The 21,028-nt window shown below is 37.3% G+C and overlaps 1 protein-coding gene across 1 annotated transcript in view; it reads right to left on the reverse strand.

Moving 5' to 3' along the window:
• The window catches only part of IL31RA (interleukin 31 receptor A), a 55,356-nt gene that overhangs the window by 20,983 nt on the left and 13,345 nt on the right, over positions 1 to 21,028 (reverse strand). The window contains 7 exon segments of the mRNA XM_070743345.1: positions 2,095 to 2,196; positions 6,748 to 6,927; positions 11,900 to 12,122; positions 13,416 to 13,492; positions 15,812 to 15,983; positions 18,955 to 19,097; positions 19,879 to 20,018. Coding sequence (XP_070599446.1) covers positions 2,095 to 2,196; positions 6,748 to 6,927; positions 11,900 to 12,122; positions 13,416 to 13,492; positions 15,812 to 15,983; positions 18,955 to 19,097; positions 19,879 to 20,018 — 1,037 coding nt within the window.

Below are 21,028 nucleotides of genomic sequence, written 5' to 3' on the forward strand. Positions count from 1 at the left end.
AATATGGTGTAGTTTCTTTCTTTCACCAGAATATGGCACCAGTACCTAGATTTTCAATGTTGTATCCAATTTAAAAGCTAGAAATCTATTTCCGTTTTTGTTCAAGCAATTTCCCCCCAAAAGTCAACCAAATGTATCCAGCATTTTAAAATGCCTTTTCAAAATATTGTCAATAGAGCATTAAAGTCCAGTATTTCTGTATTTAAAAAAAAAATTATATTCTCTCTTAGGTTCACTTTCTATTAAGACTGTAATCTTTCTCTATGATTTGTTCACCTCTTTTTTAACACTTTAGAGAGTCTATCTTTTTGGAGTTTCTTTTCTTTGGGATTAATCTCTTGTATAGAAGTTGAAAATCATGTCACCCAGATCAAGTCCGCTATTCACACACTGCTCCAACACATTTTTTTCCTTCAGTTGTCCCAGCTTCATGGCAGCCATAATGGCTGTCTCTCTTCTTTATTGTAGGATGGGCGGATAAGCCTTGGATCAAGCAGGAAAGTTGCCACTCTCCGCAACCTACAAGGTGCCCTTCCTTTCTCCATCGCCCCTTCAGGGTGACTTGTGGGCCTCCAAAAAGGAGGGTTCAGCCTAGGTTTGTGGAGCCCTGCTCCCTACGATTGTCCTGCAGCAACGCTAAAATGGAAGTCCACCTACAAAGGCTTGTAGTGGATGATTGCCTAGTGATCATCCACTATTTTCAGAGGTAAACAAGTTCAGACTTCCTTTGTATTTGTTAATCCCTTATTATAAAATAGGAAAAAGACATTTCTACTGAACAACACATGCATGCAAGCTTAACTAAAGCTGTTATGAATTCACTCCATATCAACCCAGGACCTGTCAGGGGACCAAATAACACCCCTAACTGAATCAAAACTCTGAGGCAGGCATCTTTCTCAAAGTATAGATTTATTAGAGATGTCATATTGGCACATCTGAGGAAAATCTGAATCTGATACATTAATCTATATACCTTTAAATGTTACAATATTGTAAATACATGCTTATACTTATACATTTTTTAATCAAGCATTCATATATTCTTAATATATAAGACAATTTATTCCAGGTATATTTTCATGAAATTACAGTGTTTCTAAAAGAAAAAGAAAAATATATAAATCTAATTTTGTGTTCTGGAATATCTATCAATTAATTTCAAACAACCCCCCCCCCCATTAACCGCTATTAGCTTAATTTACTAAGATAGTTACTCTTTCTTGTGCCTTTTCATTTTAAGTCAATTTGCTCATGCTTTTATTAATATTCTTATTTATCATTCATTTCCCTCCCCCTATTTTATCAAAACCAAATGCCCCATAGAAAGTAATACTTCAAGTCTTCAGAGAGGCACGGCATACAAATCTAATAAATTCAAATTCAATTCAATTCAATACTTATTTGTATAGTTTTCCTAAACTATCATTATGCTTCTCGTATCAGTCTTCGTTATTTTATCGACATTATTCCAAATCATTTTATTCTTCAAATTTCAACATGATAAATTTTCCAAATACACCTAAGATGATCTCATTTATAACATCATAATCAATCATAAGATATTTCTCATTTAATCTATTTCCATTACAGTATCTCTAATTTTAGATATCCACCTTTAAAATAGGTAATTAACTGTATTCAATCAGAAAATTAGTCTATCACCATTATCAATTTATCCTTCTAATATATAATTATCAACCTACATAAACAAGAAAGAACTCTTCACTCTTAATTAAATAGTTAAATAGTTTGTAAATATAAAATTTTAAACAATTAACATTCTCATCCCAATTAAATCAAGGAAATTAATTATACTGTAATAAAGAAAAACTAAAGTAATAGTAAAAAAAAGGGATTAAATGTTTTTATAATATTCTAACATTCCTCATCCATTTCCTTTTAATTTCTCATCCATTTCCTTTTTGCATTTGTATTGTATTAAGGAAAGAATGTTGTTACGATTATATACCTTACTTTATCTCCACCTTCTCCCCCCTGTTCCCACAGCTTGCCCAGTTACCGCTGTGGCAGCCCCGAAGATTCCCATTAAAGATAGCTCCTAGGTTGATAGGAACTATTGTTTATACGTACCACCTTCATTGAAGTAGATACTGATGGAAGTTGGCTTTTTTATTTCATCTTTACATAAAGGGTATACTGAAAAAATATAGGATCTATAGTTTTTAAAGATTCCTGGAAGAAAACAGAGATAATAGAACGTCACCTTCTTTCAAGGTTGCTAGCAAGAATTCTATTAATTGCTACTTTCACACTACAATGCCAAGAAAGGCAGAAAAATAAAACATGAGAGTGAGAACGTCAAATCGTTAGTAAAGATTTTACCAATGTACAGTACTGTACTTAATAAGTATTCCCAACTCCAGGGGGCATCCATGGGGAAGAAGGGAATCAAAATGGCAGCCATGACTGTATAATTAAAAGCCACAGCTGCTTTTTTTTTTACACATGCTATAAAATGTGCCACAGCATGTACGAAGTGGAGGAACTGCAATCATGCATTTGCAACCACAAGGGTATTTTTGACCCCTCCTGCCCATCCCCGATGCACTTTGCTTCTGTATTATATCTGACACACAGGTAAGTTAACATACCAATCTAGCATAAAAATTTTACAAATACAGTGGTACCTCTACTTAAGAACTTAATTCATTCTGCGGCCAGGTTCTTCAGTAGAAAAGTTTGTAATTAGAAGTATTTTTTCCCATAGGAATCATGGGATTTTCCCCATAGGAATCACGGGCCTTCGTGCCGCTCTCAAATTTCCTGGGAAATTTTTCTGGGCTCTAGTTCTTAAGTAGAAAATGGTTCTTAAGAAGAGGCAAAAAAATCTTGAACACCCGGTTCTTATCTAGAAAAGTTCTTAAGTAGAGGCGTTCTTAGGTAGAGGTACCAATGTACTCATTTCACTGCTGAAGAGGGTGGAACTAGAATATGCAGCATAAATCAAGAATATGCAGCATAAATCAAGATGAACAAGATTCCAAGAAAAATCTTCTAAACTAGGTTGCTACATTTAGGACTAACTTTACTGATTTTGTTCATATGAGTATGCATTTATATCATGCATATTTTCCATAACCTGCTGTTCCCACAGCACCAAGCAGCATATAAGCAGAAATCTCATAAATTATACATGGAAGGCTAAAATCCTTTGGTACAAAAGTAGCTGAAATTAAGCCAAAAGCATTTAAAATTGAAAAAAAACCAGGTCAAAAGCTTCTATTATTAGCTTCTGAAGAATCAACAACAGCCTGGGAAGATGTTTCCCTTATCTTTTCCCTGAACTAAGAGCAATGCTGTGGAAAGTGAATCCCAAGCCAAAGAGACTATCAAAAGCCTCAGAGTCTTGCCCCATTTTGACTGATATTTAAGAGACTTTGGAACTGCAGAACTATCTTGACAATGAAGCAGAATTACATGAAGCAATACATCTGAAACAGCCATTTCTTTATGCCAAAACTGTTGTGTGCCCGAATTGCCAAACTCAATTTAAGGAACCATGAAAAACAATCTGCTCAATCTTCAGAATACTCCTTCAGAATAACAGAGTTGGAAGGGACCTTGGAGGTCTTCTAGTCCAACACCCTGCTTAGCCAGAAAACCCTACACTACTACTTCAGACAGATGGTTATCCGACATCTGCTTTAAAACTTCCAGTGTTGGAGCATTCACAACTTCGGGAGGCAAACTGTTCCACTGATTAACTGTTCTATCAGAAAATTTCTCTAGTTCTAAGTTACTTCTCTCCTTGCTTAGTTACCACCCATTGCTTCTTGTTTTACCCTCAGGTGCTTTGGAGAATAGATTGACTCCTTCGTCTTTGTGGCAAACCCTGGTCCTCCTTTTCAATAAACTAGTCATGCCCAGTTCCTGCAACCGTTCTTCATATGTTTTAGCCTCAAGTCCCCTTACCATGGTTGTTGCTCTTCTCTGCACTTTTTCTAGAGTCTCAATATCCTTTTTGCATCGTGGCAATCAAAACTGAATGCAGTATTCCAAGTGTGGCCTTAGCAAGGCCTTATAAAGTGGTATTAACACTTTACATGATCTTGATTCTATCCCTCTGTTAATGCAGCCTAGAATTGTGCTGGCTTTTTTGGCAGCTGCTGCACATTGCTGGCTCATATTTAAATGGTTGTCTACTAGGACTCCAAGATCCCTCTCATGGTTACTAATTAACCCCCTGCTCAAGCACTCCAGATAATGGTTGTCCAGTCTCTTCCTAAAAGCCTCCAGTGATGAGGTACTCACAATCCCTGAAGGCAAGTCATTCCACTGGTTAATTGTTCTCACTCTTAAGAAATTTCTCCTTGACTGGTTTCCCTCCATTGTTTCTTGTCTTGTCTTCTGGTGCTTTAGAAAATAGATTGAACCCCTTTTCTTCATGGGAGCCTCTGAAATATTGGAACACTGCTATCATGTCACCCCGAGTCCTTCTTTTCATTAGACTTGATGTACCCAATTCCTGAATCTGTTCTTCATTTGTTTTAGCCCTCTAAGTATCTTTGTTGCTCTTTTGTTGTTCTTTTCTGAACAATCATTTACTGTAATGAAATTTGAAAATGACCTTGGGAGATGGAGCAATGAAATGCTCTCTAGGGAATTAATAAATAAGAGGGAGCATAGCCCACTGCAGCATAATGGGCATAGTAAGAAGCTCAGGGGATATTCTCCCTGTTATCAGGCTGTAAAAGTGACAGTGGAACAATTGTACTTGCCAAATTTGTTAATGCAGATTTACAATAATGCAGAATTAGCTTATCTGACCACTGGTCAAGAAAAAGGTATATTTGCAATTGACAAGTTTATTAGTTTATAAGTTAATTTATTATTTGTTTATTAGTATGGTATTATTTATACTGTAGAAATGGTGGTAGACTTTAAGAGAAACCCACCTATACTTCCACCTCTTATATTAGATAACACAGTATTAAGAGTAGAGACCTTCAAATTTCTAGGTTTGACCATATGGTAAGATCTAAAATGGACACCTAACATCAAAAACATCATCAAAAAAGCACAACAAAGAATGTTCTTTTTGTGCCAATTCAGAAAGGTCAAACTGTCCAAGAAACTGCTGATACAATTCTATGGGGGAATTATTGAGTCTGTCACCTACACCTCTATAACGGTCTGATTTAGTTCTACAACCCAACAAGACAGACACAGACTTCAGAGGATAATCAGCACTGCAGGAAAAAAAATTGCTACCAACCTGCCTTCCATTGAGGACCTGTGTATTGCAAGAGTCAAAAAGAGGGCTGTGAAAAGTTTACAAACACCTCACATCCTGGGCATAAACTGCTTCAGCTCCTACCCTCAAATGATGCTATAGAGCACTGTACACCAGAACAACTAGACACAAGAACAGTTTTTTCCTGAACACCATCCCTCTGCTAAACAAATAATTCCCACAACAGTCAAACTATTTACTAAGTCTGCAATACTATTAATCTTCTTATTGTTCCCATCACCCATCTCCTCCCACAAATGAGTTAACTTTGTTGCTTGTATCCTTACAATTTATATTGACTGGTTGCTAATATGGTTCCTAATATTGACTGGTTTCTAATACGTACCGACTATCATTAAATGTTGTACCTTATGATTCTTGATGAACTTATCTTTTCTTTTATGTACACTGAAAGCATATGCACCAAGACAAATTCCTTGTGTGTCCAATCACACTTGGCCAATAAAATTCTATTCTATTCTACTCTACGCTATGCTACGCTAAGCTATTAAGAAATTTAAGAAACAAAATGTAAGACATAATATAAAGATGCATAGTGGATGACCTTGGTGTAAATTAGACTTAACTATATTTATTTTCATTTTTCTTATCTCATGCCTTTAATTTCTTAATTTCTTACTCCTTCTCTGTACTTGGCATGAAGTTGCTTACTCTTAAAAAAAAAAGAAGTAGCACAATGGATATGCGTGGGCATTGCTAATTTCAAAATAGATCTCTCAATGTCTTACAATTTTTAATATCAGAAAAAAATGAGAAGGAAAGATAGGACACAATTGAAAAAAAAACATACTGTAAATAAAAAGGACAACATTTAGAAGCACTACCTCCCATAGTGTTCTGGATTCCGGTATAACTTTGGTTACTTTGGGAATAAACAAAAACTCCATTTTTATTTCTCCTCTCCTCCGTATTCAAAATGCAATACAGTCACATTCCTCCCTCTCTTATCTTTAGCAATTAGAGCATACAAAACATTCCTCCATGCCTCCTCCCTTATCCTAAGATTTATGTCTATTCACAGCGTAGTTCAAAAGCACCAGCAACAGCTGTGAAATAACAAAGAATAAACTAACTTACTTCGTAGCCATAACGGCACATGTCCATGATGGATTTACAACAGTGAAAAACTCCGCCCTTCTTCCCCGCTGGCACCCAGACGTGAATAAATCACTCCAGTAATTAACCCGTTCCTCCCCTTAATATCTTTTTCCTAACACATGTTCTCTGCATTTTTGAACTCTTCTGAAGAGAGGATTTACCCAGCAATTATCTGTCTCTTCTTCACTGGAGTCTGGACTCATAGCAACATCCTGTGGCTGGCCTCCCACCTGTTCTGATACCTGTAACCCAGGACCTGCTACTAATTCATAAACACTATCTGTATCAGAGTCATCAAACTCTTCACCATCCCCCAACTGACCAGGAGTATATACAACACATAGTATGTGCTATTAGCCTTAAAATCATACCTTTGGGGGAAGTCCATCCTGTGATATTTGTTTCATGCCAAGATCGCTGGTTTGCACCTTTCTCCAACTCATCATGCCATTCTATAACATAACTGCTTATTTCTGAATTTGTTGAATTCCATGTCAAAACCATTTTGTCTTGGAAAGTAGAAGCCTTCAGATGAGTAATTCTTTTGTAATCTACAAGAATAATTGCCAAAGTTAAGTAAGTAGAGTAAATGGCACCAATTTAAGCAATGATTGTTACCTGGCAATGCATAGCAGTGGTGATTTACAGCAAACAGAAACAGAAAAATATAGTGTGATATTATAAATTTTAAAATACTGATAAAGGGCTTCATGTTTCCTTACAGAAAATATGGCAGCTTAAATTGGAGTACAGGCAATCCTCGACCACACTTCAGCCCAAAATTTACGTTGCTAAGTAAAACATTTGCTCCCATTTTACAATATTTAAAGTGAATCGCTGCAGTTGTTAAGCTGCCATATTTTTCAGAGTATAAGATGCACCTTTTCCCCCCTAAAAGAGACTGAAAATTTGGGTTATACTTGTTATACCTTGTTGTGGTTAGCTGTGGCCCAGTTCCTGCCCCAAGGACTGAGGAGGTGGATGCGGGGGAAATATCAACCTGTCATAGGCCTGTTTTGCTGCCGACAGAGTCAGATGGTGAATTGTCCTCTGCAGAAGGAAGTGACGGTGAGATGGAGGAGGGGGGCTTGGAAGACAGCCCAGGAAGAAGATAATCATCCTTATCTTCCTTAGATTCGGATGAGGAAATAATGATAGACCCACGCATGCATAGAGCTATGCATAGGAGTGAACAGCTTCAAAAGTATTACAGGAGATAATTGAGTCCACCTGTGGTTGGGTGGGATTCAAGTAATTAGGGCTGCTGTTAAATTGGCAGCATGCTGGCCTCACAGTGTGGAGATTATCTGATCATACTGGTTTGGACCGTGACTTGCTGTTTCAGGACTCTGTTGATTTTTCAAGACTTTGAAACCAAGGCAGAGCAAAGCGTGTGTGTTTCAACTCGTGGAAGAAGGAGGGCTGTGACGTTCCTTCACAGCTGCTAGCTTAGTACTTAAGGACTGCTTAAGGGGTTTTTACAGCCTACAAGTTTGTTTTGGGAAGAGTGCTCTTTGCCATACAAAAAGGGTGCATTGTTTCTTTTGAATTTTGTGATAAAAAACATTGTTTTTGAATTTTCAAGTTTGTGTGTGTCTGAATTTTTTACCTTTGAATTTTCAGAAGGTCCTTATACTCTGAATGCAGTTTTTTCTGAAGCTTTTTTCCCAGCTTTTCCCCCAGCTTTTTCCACTTGCAGGCTTGTTTTCACTGCCACTCCCTCCAAAAAAGGTTTTTTTCAGCCCTAACAAAGTGCTAATGATCCTCCCAGCTTGCAAGATTTTTTTATTGCTACTCCAAAGAATTTTTTTCCATCCCTAAGTTTTTGCAGGCTTGTTTTCATTGCTACTCCTTCCGAAGATTTTTTTTCAGCCTTAACCAGGAGAATTTGTTTGTTTGTTTGTTTGTTTGACTTGTATGCCGCCCCTCTCTGGCGATCCGGGGCAGCTTACAACATACAATGCAAACAATAAATATGCAAATCTAATAGTTAAAAATATAGCTAAAATCCCATTAATTTAAAAAACAGTCAATTTACGCAATCATACCCATACATAACATTCATGGTCAGAACAGGGAGGGGGGCATATACTAGTTGCCCCATGCCTGGCGACATAGCTGGGCCTTAAGGCTTTTGCGGAAGCTGAGGAGGGTGGGGGAAGTATGAATCTCTGGAGGGAGCTGATTCCAGAGGGCCGGGGCCGCCACAGAGAAGGCTCATCCCCTAGGCCCCGCCAAACGACCTTGTCTGGTTGACAGGACCTGGAGAAGGCCAACTCAGTGGGACCTGATCGGTCGCTGGGATTTATGCGACAGAAGGCGGTCCCGTAAGTAATCTGGTAAGTAAGTAATTACCAAAATAATGTGCTGAAGCTGACCAGACTAAGGACGCTAGCCATATGAATACCTGGTAGGTAGATTTTTTTCACCAATTTTCTTCCTTAAAACTAAGGTGCTTTTACTCCAGTGTGTCTTATACTCTGAAAAATACAGTAGTTGTTAAGTGAATCTGGCTTCCCTATTGACTTTGCTTGTCAGAAGGTCACAAAAGGTGATCTCAGGACACAGCAACCATCATAAATATGAATCAGTTGCCAAGTGTCTGAATTTTGATCACATGATCATGAAGATGTTGCAACGGTTTTAAGTGGTTGTAAATGGTCATAACTCACTATTTTCAGTGTCACTGTAACTTTAAATTGTCATTAAACTAATAGTTGTAAGTCGAGGACTACCTTACCTATTCTCACTACAGGATGCAAAAGTAAACAATAAATAAGACTGAAATTTATTTATTTATTCATTTATTAGATTTGTATGCCGCCCCTCTCCGAGAACCCCTTCCAATTACAGAACAACAGTGAGGTGATTATAGCATCTCACTGAGATCTTTCTCTAAATGCTCAAAACTGCACGTATCTAATGGGAAGGAAACATTTTTACATGCATACAGAATCTACGCCAATCCTGAGTTAAGAACAGGAAATGCAAAAAAAAATCAACTCAGCTGATCTCTTAAAGGAGGACATTAAGTTTTTGCATATCTCTTTGGCCAAGGTTTTTAAGGCACACATTTCTTTTAGTCATTTTACTGCTGTAATACTTAAGGCAAAACGTTTGGTCATTCAATTATTCCCCAGTAAGCAGGAAGAGAGACAAATTTGTGAGTGACTTTTTTTTCCTAGAAGTTTTGTGGGTCAATAACACTGAGTGACACAAAGCAACTACAGCTATTCCTTTAATATTGTTCAGAGAATTCGACTTGTTCCAATTTCTTCCCAAATGAAACATTACATCTTTTGCAAATTTGCAAACCAAGCCAACTTCTTTCTAGCCACAAAGGAAGAAACAACTAAAAAGATAGCAAGAGGAACATCAACTATCTTGATATCCTGAGGAAGAGATGTAAGACAATATCAAAAGAACTTTAGCTCCTGATAAGAAACTACAGTAACTTGTGTGGTATAGTCAGATTTATAGAAAAATAGCCAGGGGACGCTACTGAATGAGAATTCACTCTCTGTCATACTAATTGGTGAAACATCAACTGAAGAGTATACCTGATTTACAAAACTAAATGAGTCAACGATAAAGGAGAATATTTTTAGCTCAGGGTTGAAATGAGGAGTCCCGACTGGTCTCTGACATTGGCTATTTTCAAATAATAATGTTACTTAGTTTGGGTAAACAAATACAGTAATACCTCGTCTTACGAACCTAATTGGTTCTGGAAGGAGGTTCGTAAGGCGAAAAGTTCGTAACACGAAACAATGTTTCCCATAGGAAATACATGTAATGTAAAAGCGATTAATGCATGCAAGAGGGGAAAAAAATTGCAAAATGGCGCTCCGCTGGGCGGCGGCGCCCGGCTGTCACCTTTTAAAACAGCCGGGGGGCATCTCGGCATTCTCCCGAACCCGAACTTTTGCCGAGCTTTTCAGATTCTGGTTCGGGAGGCCGCCGAGAAGCGCTGCCGCCCGGCTGTTACCTTCTGAAACAGCAGGGGGGCTTCTTGGCATTCTCCCGAACGCCGAACCCATAAGTTTGGCAAAAGTTCGGGTTTGGGTTCTGGAGGCCGCCGAGAAGCGCCTGGCTGTTTCAGAAGGTTACAGCTGGGTGGCGGCGCCCAGCAGAACGCCGTTTTTCCAATCAGCAGCAGCGTTTTCGGCAGATCTGGAGGCTGAAACGGAGGTAGGGAATCCCAATAGGGAATTCCATGGGCGGAGCTTTGACGTCACGAAGACGTCCTTCCTGGAGGCCACGTTTCGGCCGTGTAACCTTCTGAAACAGCAGGGCGCTTCTCGGCAGCCTCCAGAACCCGAACCCAAACTTTTGCCAAACTTATGGGTTCGGCGTTCGGGAGAATGCCAAGAAGCCCCCCGGCTGTTTCAGAAGGTGACAGACGGGCAGCAGCACTTCTCGGCGGCCTCCCGAACCCAAAAAGTTCAGGTTCGGGAGAACGCCGAGAAGCCCCCCCGGCTGTTTTAAAAGGTGACAGCCGGGTGGCGGCGCCCAGCAGAGCGCCTTTTTGCAATCTGCGGTGGGTTCGTAAGTTGAAAAAAGTTCGTATGAAGAGGCAAAAAATTTCTGAACCCCCGGTTTGTATCTCGAAATGTTCGTATCACAGGGGGTTCTTATCACGAGGTACCACTGTACATGCAAGAAACCAACCAAACTCAGAGACTACCAAATGGAGTGTTTTTACACTTCATTTAGCAAATATACTAGAATTCATACATATATTTTTTGGGAGAGAAACTATGTCATTTGGGTATGGATAATAACCTACAGCTAGCAGATACAATATTGATATACTGACAAGAAGAGAAGTTTTGGTTCAAAGGAAAAGTAGAAAGACAAGGTAACAAAAAAAATTCTCATCCAGAAGGAGGATTTACACTGACAAAATATTTACGGACATTAGAGTGAGTGTCCTTTGTCAACAAAACTATAGTAATCTTTGCCGCAAAGATAGTTTACACAATCACTTCAAACTCATACCACAGATCAAATTAAAATTGTTATACTGTATTTCATGACTTGAAAACAATACTTCTGCTCCCTCCCTGCCTCCCTCCTTACTTATTTTTTTCTAGAGCAATGTTATTCATGTCCCAAAACATTTCAGTGCAATTCAAAGCAACTTTTCACATGCTTAAATGTTAACCCATAGTTAATTATGAGACCAAAGAAATCAAATCCTTTATTGTAGTTTTTAACTAAGTCTTAGCTCTTTCTACAAAGGCTCTGCATAAGTCTCTTACATCTATACTTTCCCTGAAATAATTACATTTCTATAGGGACGGTATAGAAGCCCTGGTAAATAAATATATACATGCATATATTTTATTTTAATTTATTTTACTTTTTTATTTTTGACTTTTTGACTCCTGGAGACTGTGTCTATAGTTTTCTTGGCAAGCTTTTTTAGAAGTGGTTTGTCACCTATACAGCATTTAAAAAGCCCTTTCTGAGTCTGTATATATATGTGTGCATGTGTTGTATACATTTGCATAAACATACCTATTGTTTCTTCATGTGTTGATGGAATTCTAATAGTAGCTTCAGGAGAATCTCCAGCACTGTTATGAGTAGTAAAACCAATATTGTAGGCATCTCCTGTCAGGCTGAGAATGACAGGCTCATTCTGACTGTATTTTTTTTCAAAAGTATCGTTGACATGTTCTGCAATGTATTTTACTGTATAGCCAGTTATTATTCCTGAAGATGGGAATTCTTTAGGTATCTGGTCAGTACACAGTAACAATTAAGAATAAACGATTAAACATGAATAGGACTAGACTCCTTAAAATGACATGCATGAATAATTCACAAAATAGCAAAGGAGGCACTTGTAAAGTATTCACATGTTAGGTGCAGCGTTATAGTTATTCACAGTTCTAGATAATTTTGTACCTTACAAATGTGCAAATGATTAAAACACATTTGCAGATTTAAAAAAACCCAGAACCATTAAAACCTAAATAGTTAAACAACATAAATTAAAAGGCAAATATGTTTTTCCCCTCTAGTGCCTTTAGCAAGTCAATTTAGATCACATGAAAAAATTGTTAATTAAAGAGAACAATTTGTTTCCAATTGATAAACCACTTCTGGGTTTTATGCTCAATACAGGAAAAAATTGAAACTTTGATTTTAGCTTTGGATTATAGAAATGGTATCTACTAGAAATGTAAAACAAAAAGCTGAATGTGAAATGTTTTTTGTAGTCTATTGCACTGAAAAAAAATCAGATCAGTGCTTTTTTCCTTCTTTATCATTATACTCTTTCCTATTTTTCTTTTCCCTTTCTTTTCTGATTTTTGTTTCCCTGTAGAAGAATTATCCAAAGTGCCAGAATCTTAGGAATCAACTTCTTCATCACCTTGAAGTGGTTTTCCAATTAGGCCCATTTGTATGTAAATTACTACATACAACCCATACAACCACACCTTCACTCTTCCAGGAGTAGTAGCTATAAACTGTATATTCTCATCAACATTTGCAGAAAAATTACATAATCTCTAAAATATTAATTAGTGTAGGATCTTTTTGAACTATTTTTAATTTAAACAAAATGTTATCTTAGTCTTTTTAGCCTAAAGCATGATACTGTGAATATTACCATTTCGTGTTAAGAAACCCCAATAACTCATTTTAAGTAATCCCAATAACCAGGCAGGATTTCTCAGCTTTTGATAAACCTTGAATACCATCTCTATGTTCCTTATCTTTCCTGTGTCTCAGTTGAGAAAAACCTGTACTCTTCTATTATCTTAGATAATTCTTCTCAATTTTTTCCATCTTGATTCTTAAAATCAAGACTAAGGAATTTAGAATAAGAAACTTAAATTCATTTCTTTTCCAAAGTCAACATATGAATTATGTTTTCACTGGGAAGTTAATCCAAGCAAGAAGATAAACTAGATTTTGACTTTAAAGTTTCTACATATATAGTTTTTAAAGGTCTGCTGAGAAATAAACCAGTATATTCATAAAAAAGAAACTGTAATCTTTAAATGTTTTGATATTTGTTTACCTTCCACAAAAGATGCACATTTCTGTTTCCATCAGAACCAGTTTCAATTACTCTCCATAAGTCTGCTTTCAAAGGAGCTGTTATAAACAAATGAAGCAGAATTGTAAAATATGAAAATAAGTAAATCTTTCAGATCCCTTGGATAGGTAAGTTAAGTAATGGTTGGTCTTCTCTAATAGCAAACAGGCATTGCACTTAACAAGAACACAATGACACTCCATTTTTTGTTATCCTTCCCAAGGAGGCAATTTCAGTTCTATTCTAGTAACTGGATATGTCAGACCATCAAGACTGAATAAACTCAGTGTTTCTCAAATGGTGGGGCGGGCCCCCACTGGGGGGGGGTGGAGCAATGCCAGGGGGTGCGTGACCCCAGGAACTGTGGGTTTTTTTCTGCAGAGAGTAGGAGTTTTTTGCACACAGCACAGAGTAGGAGATATGAAATGCATATAACAAACCCTTAAGAGACACCATGGAAAAATATTTAACAGGGATGACAAGAAAGGAGGAGAGAGACGGAGATAATGAGACAAATGTAAGTCTCCCGAAAGCTAAGACAAGGAAATATGATGAAGTGTATGTAGTGCTTGTCTTCATTGTGACTACGGTGAGAGACGAGGCAAGACCGGAGTGTTTACTGTGTCTAAAAATGTTGGCAGCGGAAAGCATGAAGCCAAATAAATTAAGACGTCACTTAAAAACATTACACCCCAATCACGCTGATAAGCCGCTTGAGTTTTTTCAGCAAAAACATGCTGAATATTGCAAACAATTGTCCTGGCGGAGAGTTGGAGGGGCACAAATTGTTTACTTCTTCCTGGGGGGGGGGGGTATAACAGAAAATAATTGAGAAACACTGGGATAACTGGAAATACTTAATTCAATAGCAATACCAATACCAATAGCATTTAGACTTATATACTGCTTCATAGTGCTTTTACAGCCCTCTCTAAGCGGTTTACAGAATCAGCATATTTCCCCCAACAATCTGGGTCCTCATTTTACCCACCTCGGAAAGATGGAAGGCTGAATCAACCTTGAGCCGGTGGTGAGATTTGAACTGCTGAACTTACAGCTAGCAGTTAGTTGAACTAGCCTACAGCTAGCAGTTAGTTGAACTAGCCTCTAACCACCAAATAAAAGAGATATTTGAAGATCAATATTAGCCTTTCAAGATGATGACAAGATGACACCAGAAGAAATGCTACAACTCTTGACAACTAATGGTTTCTCTCCCTGACTTCCTTTCATATAAGAAAGAATCAAGATAAAACTACTTTAGGTCTATTCTCGTGTTGTTGTTTTTTATTTCCCCATTCTGAGCCCATATTCTTTTAATGGCCTTTGCATATTTTTTCCAAGCTCACGTCTGTGCCCCTCTGAGTTTTAAAAAAGAACTACATCTCACCTCCCAACAAGTTGCTCTAAAGGAAGTCAGTTGGAAGAAGTGCTCTTGGGAGATTCAGATGGCCATAGACTCCGGTATATTACCCCAGTCCCATTTCTTGCTGGAATATATTAATTTTTTTCTCTATCAGACAATATTAGGATGATGGGGCACTCCCTAAAGCTCATAGGTAAGAAAGCGAGGACAAATAAAGGGAAATATTTCTTCGCCCAGAGGGTCGTTGGTTTATAGAATTCACTTCCAGAAGAGGTTGTGACAGTTGTCCACCTGGGTAGCTTCAAGGCTGAATTAGACAGATTCATGGATGCCAAGTGTACCGGTGGTTATTGAAATGGATGCCCATGTGCTACTTCTATATTGGTTGAGGCAGGCAGGATTCCCTTGAGTACCATTTAGAAACATAGAAACATAGAAGACTGATGGCAGAAAAAGACCTCATGATCCATCTAGTCTGCCCTTATACTATTTTTTGTATTTTATCTTAGGATGGATATATGTTTATCCCAGGCATGTTTAAATTCAGTTACTGTGGATTTACCAACCACGTCTGCTGGAAGTTTATTCCAAGGAACATTTGTTGGGGGTCAAGGGAAAGGGAGGGTTTTGCCTTCTCTTTCTGAACAAGATCCCCAGGTACAATTGGTGGGCCTCTGTGTGACACAGAATGCTGGACTCGATGGGCTTTGGCCAGATTCAGCATGGCTCTTCTTATGTCCTTATATACTTGCAAAGAACAAGACCACGCTGTTCTCGTTCTCTCTCTCTCTCTCTCTCTCTCTCTCTCTCCCCTCCTTTTCTCCTTCCCTCCATTCTAGACTAGTTTCTGGGTGATCTTTGCGGGCAGCCCTATGCAGAGTTCATTACAGTAATCCAAATAAGGGGTGACCAAGGCATGACTGATAGTTCTTTAACCCTTATTAATTATGACTAGAGATATTTAAATCTGCAAATGAAATCACTATGCCAAATAAAGCTCTGTTTTTCTTACCTTGTTCTTCTGTTCTCCCTGTTACTTTATTGCTCCATTCGCTCCAATTACCGAATCCAACAGCCTTACATTGAGCAGCAACTGTATAATTTTTAAAATTCCAAAGGCCAGTGAGATTTAAAGATAGATTTCTTTCATTTCCTTCAATATGGACTTCGACTTCGTCGTAAACCTAAAAATAAGTAGAAATGTTTCAATTATCATGGTAAAACCTTACACCAAACTACACTGTGTAATTTGTAAAATTCCACAGGTCAGTGAGAATTAAAGTTAGATTTTTAAAAATCTTCTTTCAACTGGATGTGGATATATGTGTAACAATAAACAAAACTGTTGTTTTGATAACCATAACAAAAAGAATAAATACAAAATTATAAATAAGGCTTGTCATAAATCATGATTTTCCTAGATACATATATTGTCTTTATTTATATAAGACAAGGTTTTACTTCACTAATTGAGAGTGAGTTATGATACAGGAGGGTTTTTTCCCTTATCCTGATCTTATCTTTTCCCTGCAATTTGTCACATTACACAAACATTATGGATAGATTTGCTTTTGGACAGGTTTCTGCTAGAGGCATACAACACTTTTGTGTTGTACAATCATCAACACCCAGGCTTGGGTGTACAATCATCAACATCTACATCTGGCCCATGGAGTTGGCCTGGAAATATCAAAGGCCCGTGGTGCCTCTGCCAGCCAAAAATGGGTCTTGTGTTCTGGACTGATCAGACCACACTCCAAATACTGGGTCTGGTTCTAGGCACCACATTTTAAGTTAGAGACTAACAAACTGCAACATGTCCAGGGGACAGTAACCATGATGACAATCAGTCGGAGGCAATGGGTATAGTTCCTTAGTGAGAGCTGAAGATTTTAAAAATTAAAGTTTCGTATATAAAAATTTATGTCCATTTTATTTTGAGACATTAAAAGTTTTCTAGCGACCTTTATAGCAAAAAGCAGAAAAGTAAATAGTTTTTTTTAAATAAACTTTATTGATTTTTCTTAAAATTGACATACACACAAACACACATTTAACATAAAGTTGGGGTTGCAGATACCCCTCTTATTCTAGAAGTCAAATTACCATGCAGAAAAAAGAATAAATTATTAATACCTTAAGTCAACATATTAATTTGAGTGAAAAGAAGAAATATTGTTTAACTTTATATAAAAAACCTTCATATATAAACAAGATTAAAAACTCAAAATTTAAATCATAACAATACTTTTATAATTCTCACCTAATATTAACTTTTACTTCTTCTTATCTATCCATATACAGTATACACTTTATTCCAAATCACATAAAATTCTGATTCTTCTTGGTTATTTAACCGTCTTGTCATCATATCTATTTCAGCGCAATCTAATATTTTCTTAATAACCTCTTCCTCTTTGGGAATACCTTCCCCTTTCCAATTTTGTGCATATACTATCCTGGCCGCTGTCGTTATATGAATAACTAGATGTAAAATATCTGTCTTATATTTCTTTTTAGTTATACCCAATAAATAAAATTCCGGAGTTTTTTCTATCTCTTACATTACTATTTCTTTTATTATTCTTTCTATCATTTTCCAATATATCTTGACTTTGCTACAACTCCACCATTGATGATAGTATGAACCTATTTCTTTCTTACACTAAGTAAATAGTTAAGCATTGTTGAAACTTGTGATAGTCAGCAGGAATAGATTAAATTACTAGAAATTGATTAAATGATTACGGAATAGATTAAACTACTATGGAATACACTAAACTTATTTGTGTTTCATCCTAAGAGACAGGAAACCTGTACGTAGCTTTTACATAGGGATAGGGGATAAGGGAAAAGGCACGTATCAGGAAATGGATTTAGTCTGTCACCCATTATGTTGGATTAGCCTAGTCTACGGAGAGGGGCGGCATACAAATCCAATAAATTATTATTATTATTATTATTTTTTTATTTTTATTATTATTATTATTATACCTGGGAGGGGTCTGAGGGTATAATTAACTATGTTCTGTTTCTCTAAAGGTGTGCACCGCCAGGGTGACACCGCGCTTTGCAAATCACTTGGGACAGTAGAGAGATTACTGTGCCCAAATAAACCTTGTTTCCTTACTCCGAAGCCTTTTTTGTCTGATTATTTCTTTTAGGAATTTCAGGGAACATTAGCGAAGAGGAAACCACAAGCATACATGTTAGCTGTTTTCAAGTGTCTCAAGCAATATCATGTAGGCGACATAGCAGAATTATTGCAAGTAACAGGATAATTTAAAAAAATAAATTTAAATTACAGGGGAACTGATTTCGGGAGGGGGATCCTAAACATATTTGAAGACAGGCTGGATGGCCATTTCATAGGAATGGTCTAATAGTAAATTCCTGCACTGGACAGACAAGTGGACTTTATAATTCCCAAGGTGGTTCCTACTTTTACATTCTATGATATTCTAGTTTCCAGCTTACTACCATAAGCCTATTATCACATCAATGTCTGAATGTCTCCTCATCTAATGTTTGGGTGCAGTTGATGTTCATTCAAAGGTATCCAGAAGGGAGAAAGAGACAAATACAAACATATTCATCATGATATACTTGTGTCAGATATTATGATACAAAATGATGCAAATATTATTTATTATTATTATTGTTGTTGTTGTTGTTATTGCTATTATTATTATTATTATTAATTACTGTAGTTCCTTAGATGATGGCATTGAAAATAAGGCTCCCAAGCCTCTCTAGGAATCTCCTGGGAGGAAACAGGGCCGGAAAAGGTGGGGAGAAGCCTCCATGGGGCCTCTCTAGGAATCGCCTGGGAGGAAACAGGACCGGAAAAGGTGGGGAGAAGCCTCAGTGGGGCCTCTCTAGGAATTCCTGGGAGGAAACAAGCCTCCACCCTCCCTGTGGTTTCCCCAATCACACGTATTATTTGCTTTTACATTGATTCCTATGGGAAAAATTGCTTCGTCTTACAAACTTTTCTACTTAAGAACCTGGTCATGGAATGAATTAAGTTCATAAGTAGAGGTATCGCTGTATTTACTTCTGCCATCATCTAAGAATCTTCTTACTCTATTTTTAATTGATTTATTAAAATCAAAGTGCCTTAGGGCAGGACATATATATTAAAATTTGTCTTACAGGATTATCTTTTGTTGTGGCTTGGTACCGAATCTGGCATATAAAAGGATCATAACTTGGTTCTTCTTCTTTTCTTTTCAGGTCAACTCTTAGCATTCCCTTCATCCCTTCTACTTTCACTATTTGAGGAGGACTAGGTTTCACTAGAATTGAGAAATGAGTGGTAAACTTTCAGAGGTTAATGTACATTTTAACTGTAGTCAGCAACAGAAAAAATCCTAATTTTGGGTGAAACGACTGGACAGGAAACCCAGGTCTGTAGCAATCATTCCTAAGAACTATACAAAGTGACCAAATTCACCTAGTATGAAGCTGTATCAACTAAGGACTACAATATTTTTATCTATGTTCTGCCTAGTATTCAAGATATCTATAGAGAAATGCCATTCAAATACATAGTAGAATCCTACTCAGAGTTTTAGAAATCATCTGGGTGCACATATATCCAGGAATGAATGATGATACTTCATCCCAACAGCAACTAGAAAATGCAATGAAGTGAAACTTGGCAAGAGTGTGGATGAAGTGTTGCAATATAAACTCTGTCCCATTTGAATAGGCAAATGTTGCCTATATCAAAGAGACAGATCTTGCACCACAGACTCCTTTGTAGGAACTGTTGCATCAACTCCTTCATTTCATAATTGCAGCAAAAACAAACTATCAAATCCTCCTATGACAGGGTTCTCCAAGCAGTACTGTTGGTTCTCCAACAGTAAACAGCTCAACCAAACAACATCCAAGACCACTTCCATCAACATTGACAAGGCAAACCAATGGAATATAAATTGAGAGCAAGCCCCATTCAATACTAGCCCTGATGTTATCTATTTTGAGTAATGAAATGTCTAAAAGAAACCAAGCTCAGAGAGCACTGAGAATCCCTCATAAATAAATCTATTAATAAACCAAGAGTTGACTTACATATGTCTTTCATACGTTGGGGAGTCAAGTTGAATGCTTTTTCAAATAGTTGTACCTTGACTTGTGTGACATATTGGAAAGATGCAAGGTTTTCTGCTATACACGAACCATTTTTCATTCTACCCTTTTTTGCTGCATAGCTGAAATAACGAAAGAAAATAACGAAAGATTGTTATATTTTAAAAAATCTGAATTTTAAAAAGTCAAAGGTCAAGAATTTAACATGAACATAGAGCTTTAAGGAGCTGACAAAAATTAGGGGGGAAAATTAGGCAATTTTTTTCTTTTCATGTACAGATGTGACAAAACCCCCAACGTTTTAAATAAAGCATAAGTTGTTTCCCCATAAAAAATAATATGCTTCCAAATCTGCTAAGATCAAAGAAGTGGTAACTAAAGACTGTGTCATCTTGTTTAAAACAGAGTTGCAATTGATAATTAAAACAAGTTCTAAATAAAGTCAAACACTATATGTCCAATACTGTTAGAAAAGTAAGACCAGCATGGAAGATTAGCAAGGATGATAACCGAGTAAACAGGAACTAAAGTCTTGAAGACTCAAGTACTGGTTATCAGATATGTTTCACTCATGAGAAGTGTCTTCCTGAACCCAGCATTACATACAAGAAGTTCTATTTCTTAACTAAGCATTTTGCCTGGTTACCCCTGGAATTGCTATCTTCTGGTATTTTCTTTCCTAAGAGGTAAATAACATCCCACCAATAGTTCCATGTGAAGATCACCTGACATTTTTCTAACAGAAGCAAAATTCTATGACATGTACAGAGCAAAAGTTGAAGCAATGTCTGGCTGCAGTGGTAGGCTGAATAAGAGCCAATAAAAGAAAGGTCGACATCCCATGGGACCAAACATCTGCCATATCTTGTAAAGCCCCCTCAGAAGAAGTCTACATTCAGCCCAGCCCAAAGTCTGGGAAAAGGATCAGGTCTCCAAGGCAAAGTTAATGTCTTAAACCAGTGATGGAAAACCTATGTATGGCACAGGTGCCACAGGTGGCATGTGGAGCAATATTTGCTGGCACAGAGGCTGCTGTCCTACTAGCTCCAATGTGTATGTGTGTGTTTTTACCCTCCCATGGCTCCAGGGAAGCCTTCAGAGACTGGGGAAGGCAAAAAACCTATCCTACTGA

Source organism: Erythrolamprus reginae, chromosome 2 (genome assembly GCF_031021105.1).
Source record: "Erythrolamprus reginae isolate rEryReg1 chromosome 2, rEryReg1.hap1, whole genome shotgun sequence".
NCBI lineage: Eukaryota > Metazoa > Chordata > Lepidosauria > Squamata > Dipsadidae > Erythrolamprus > Erythrolamprus reginae.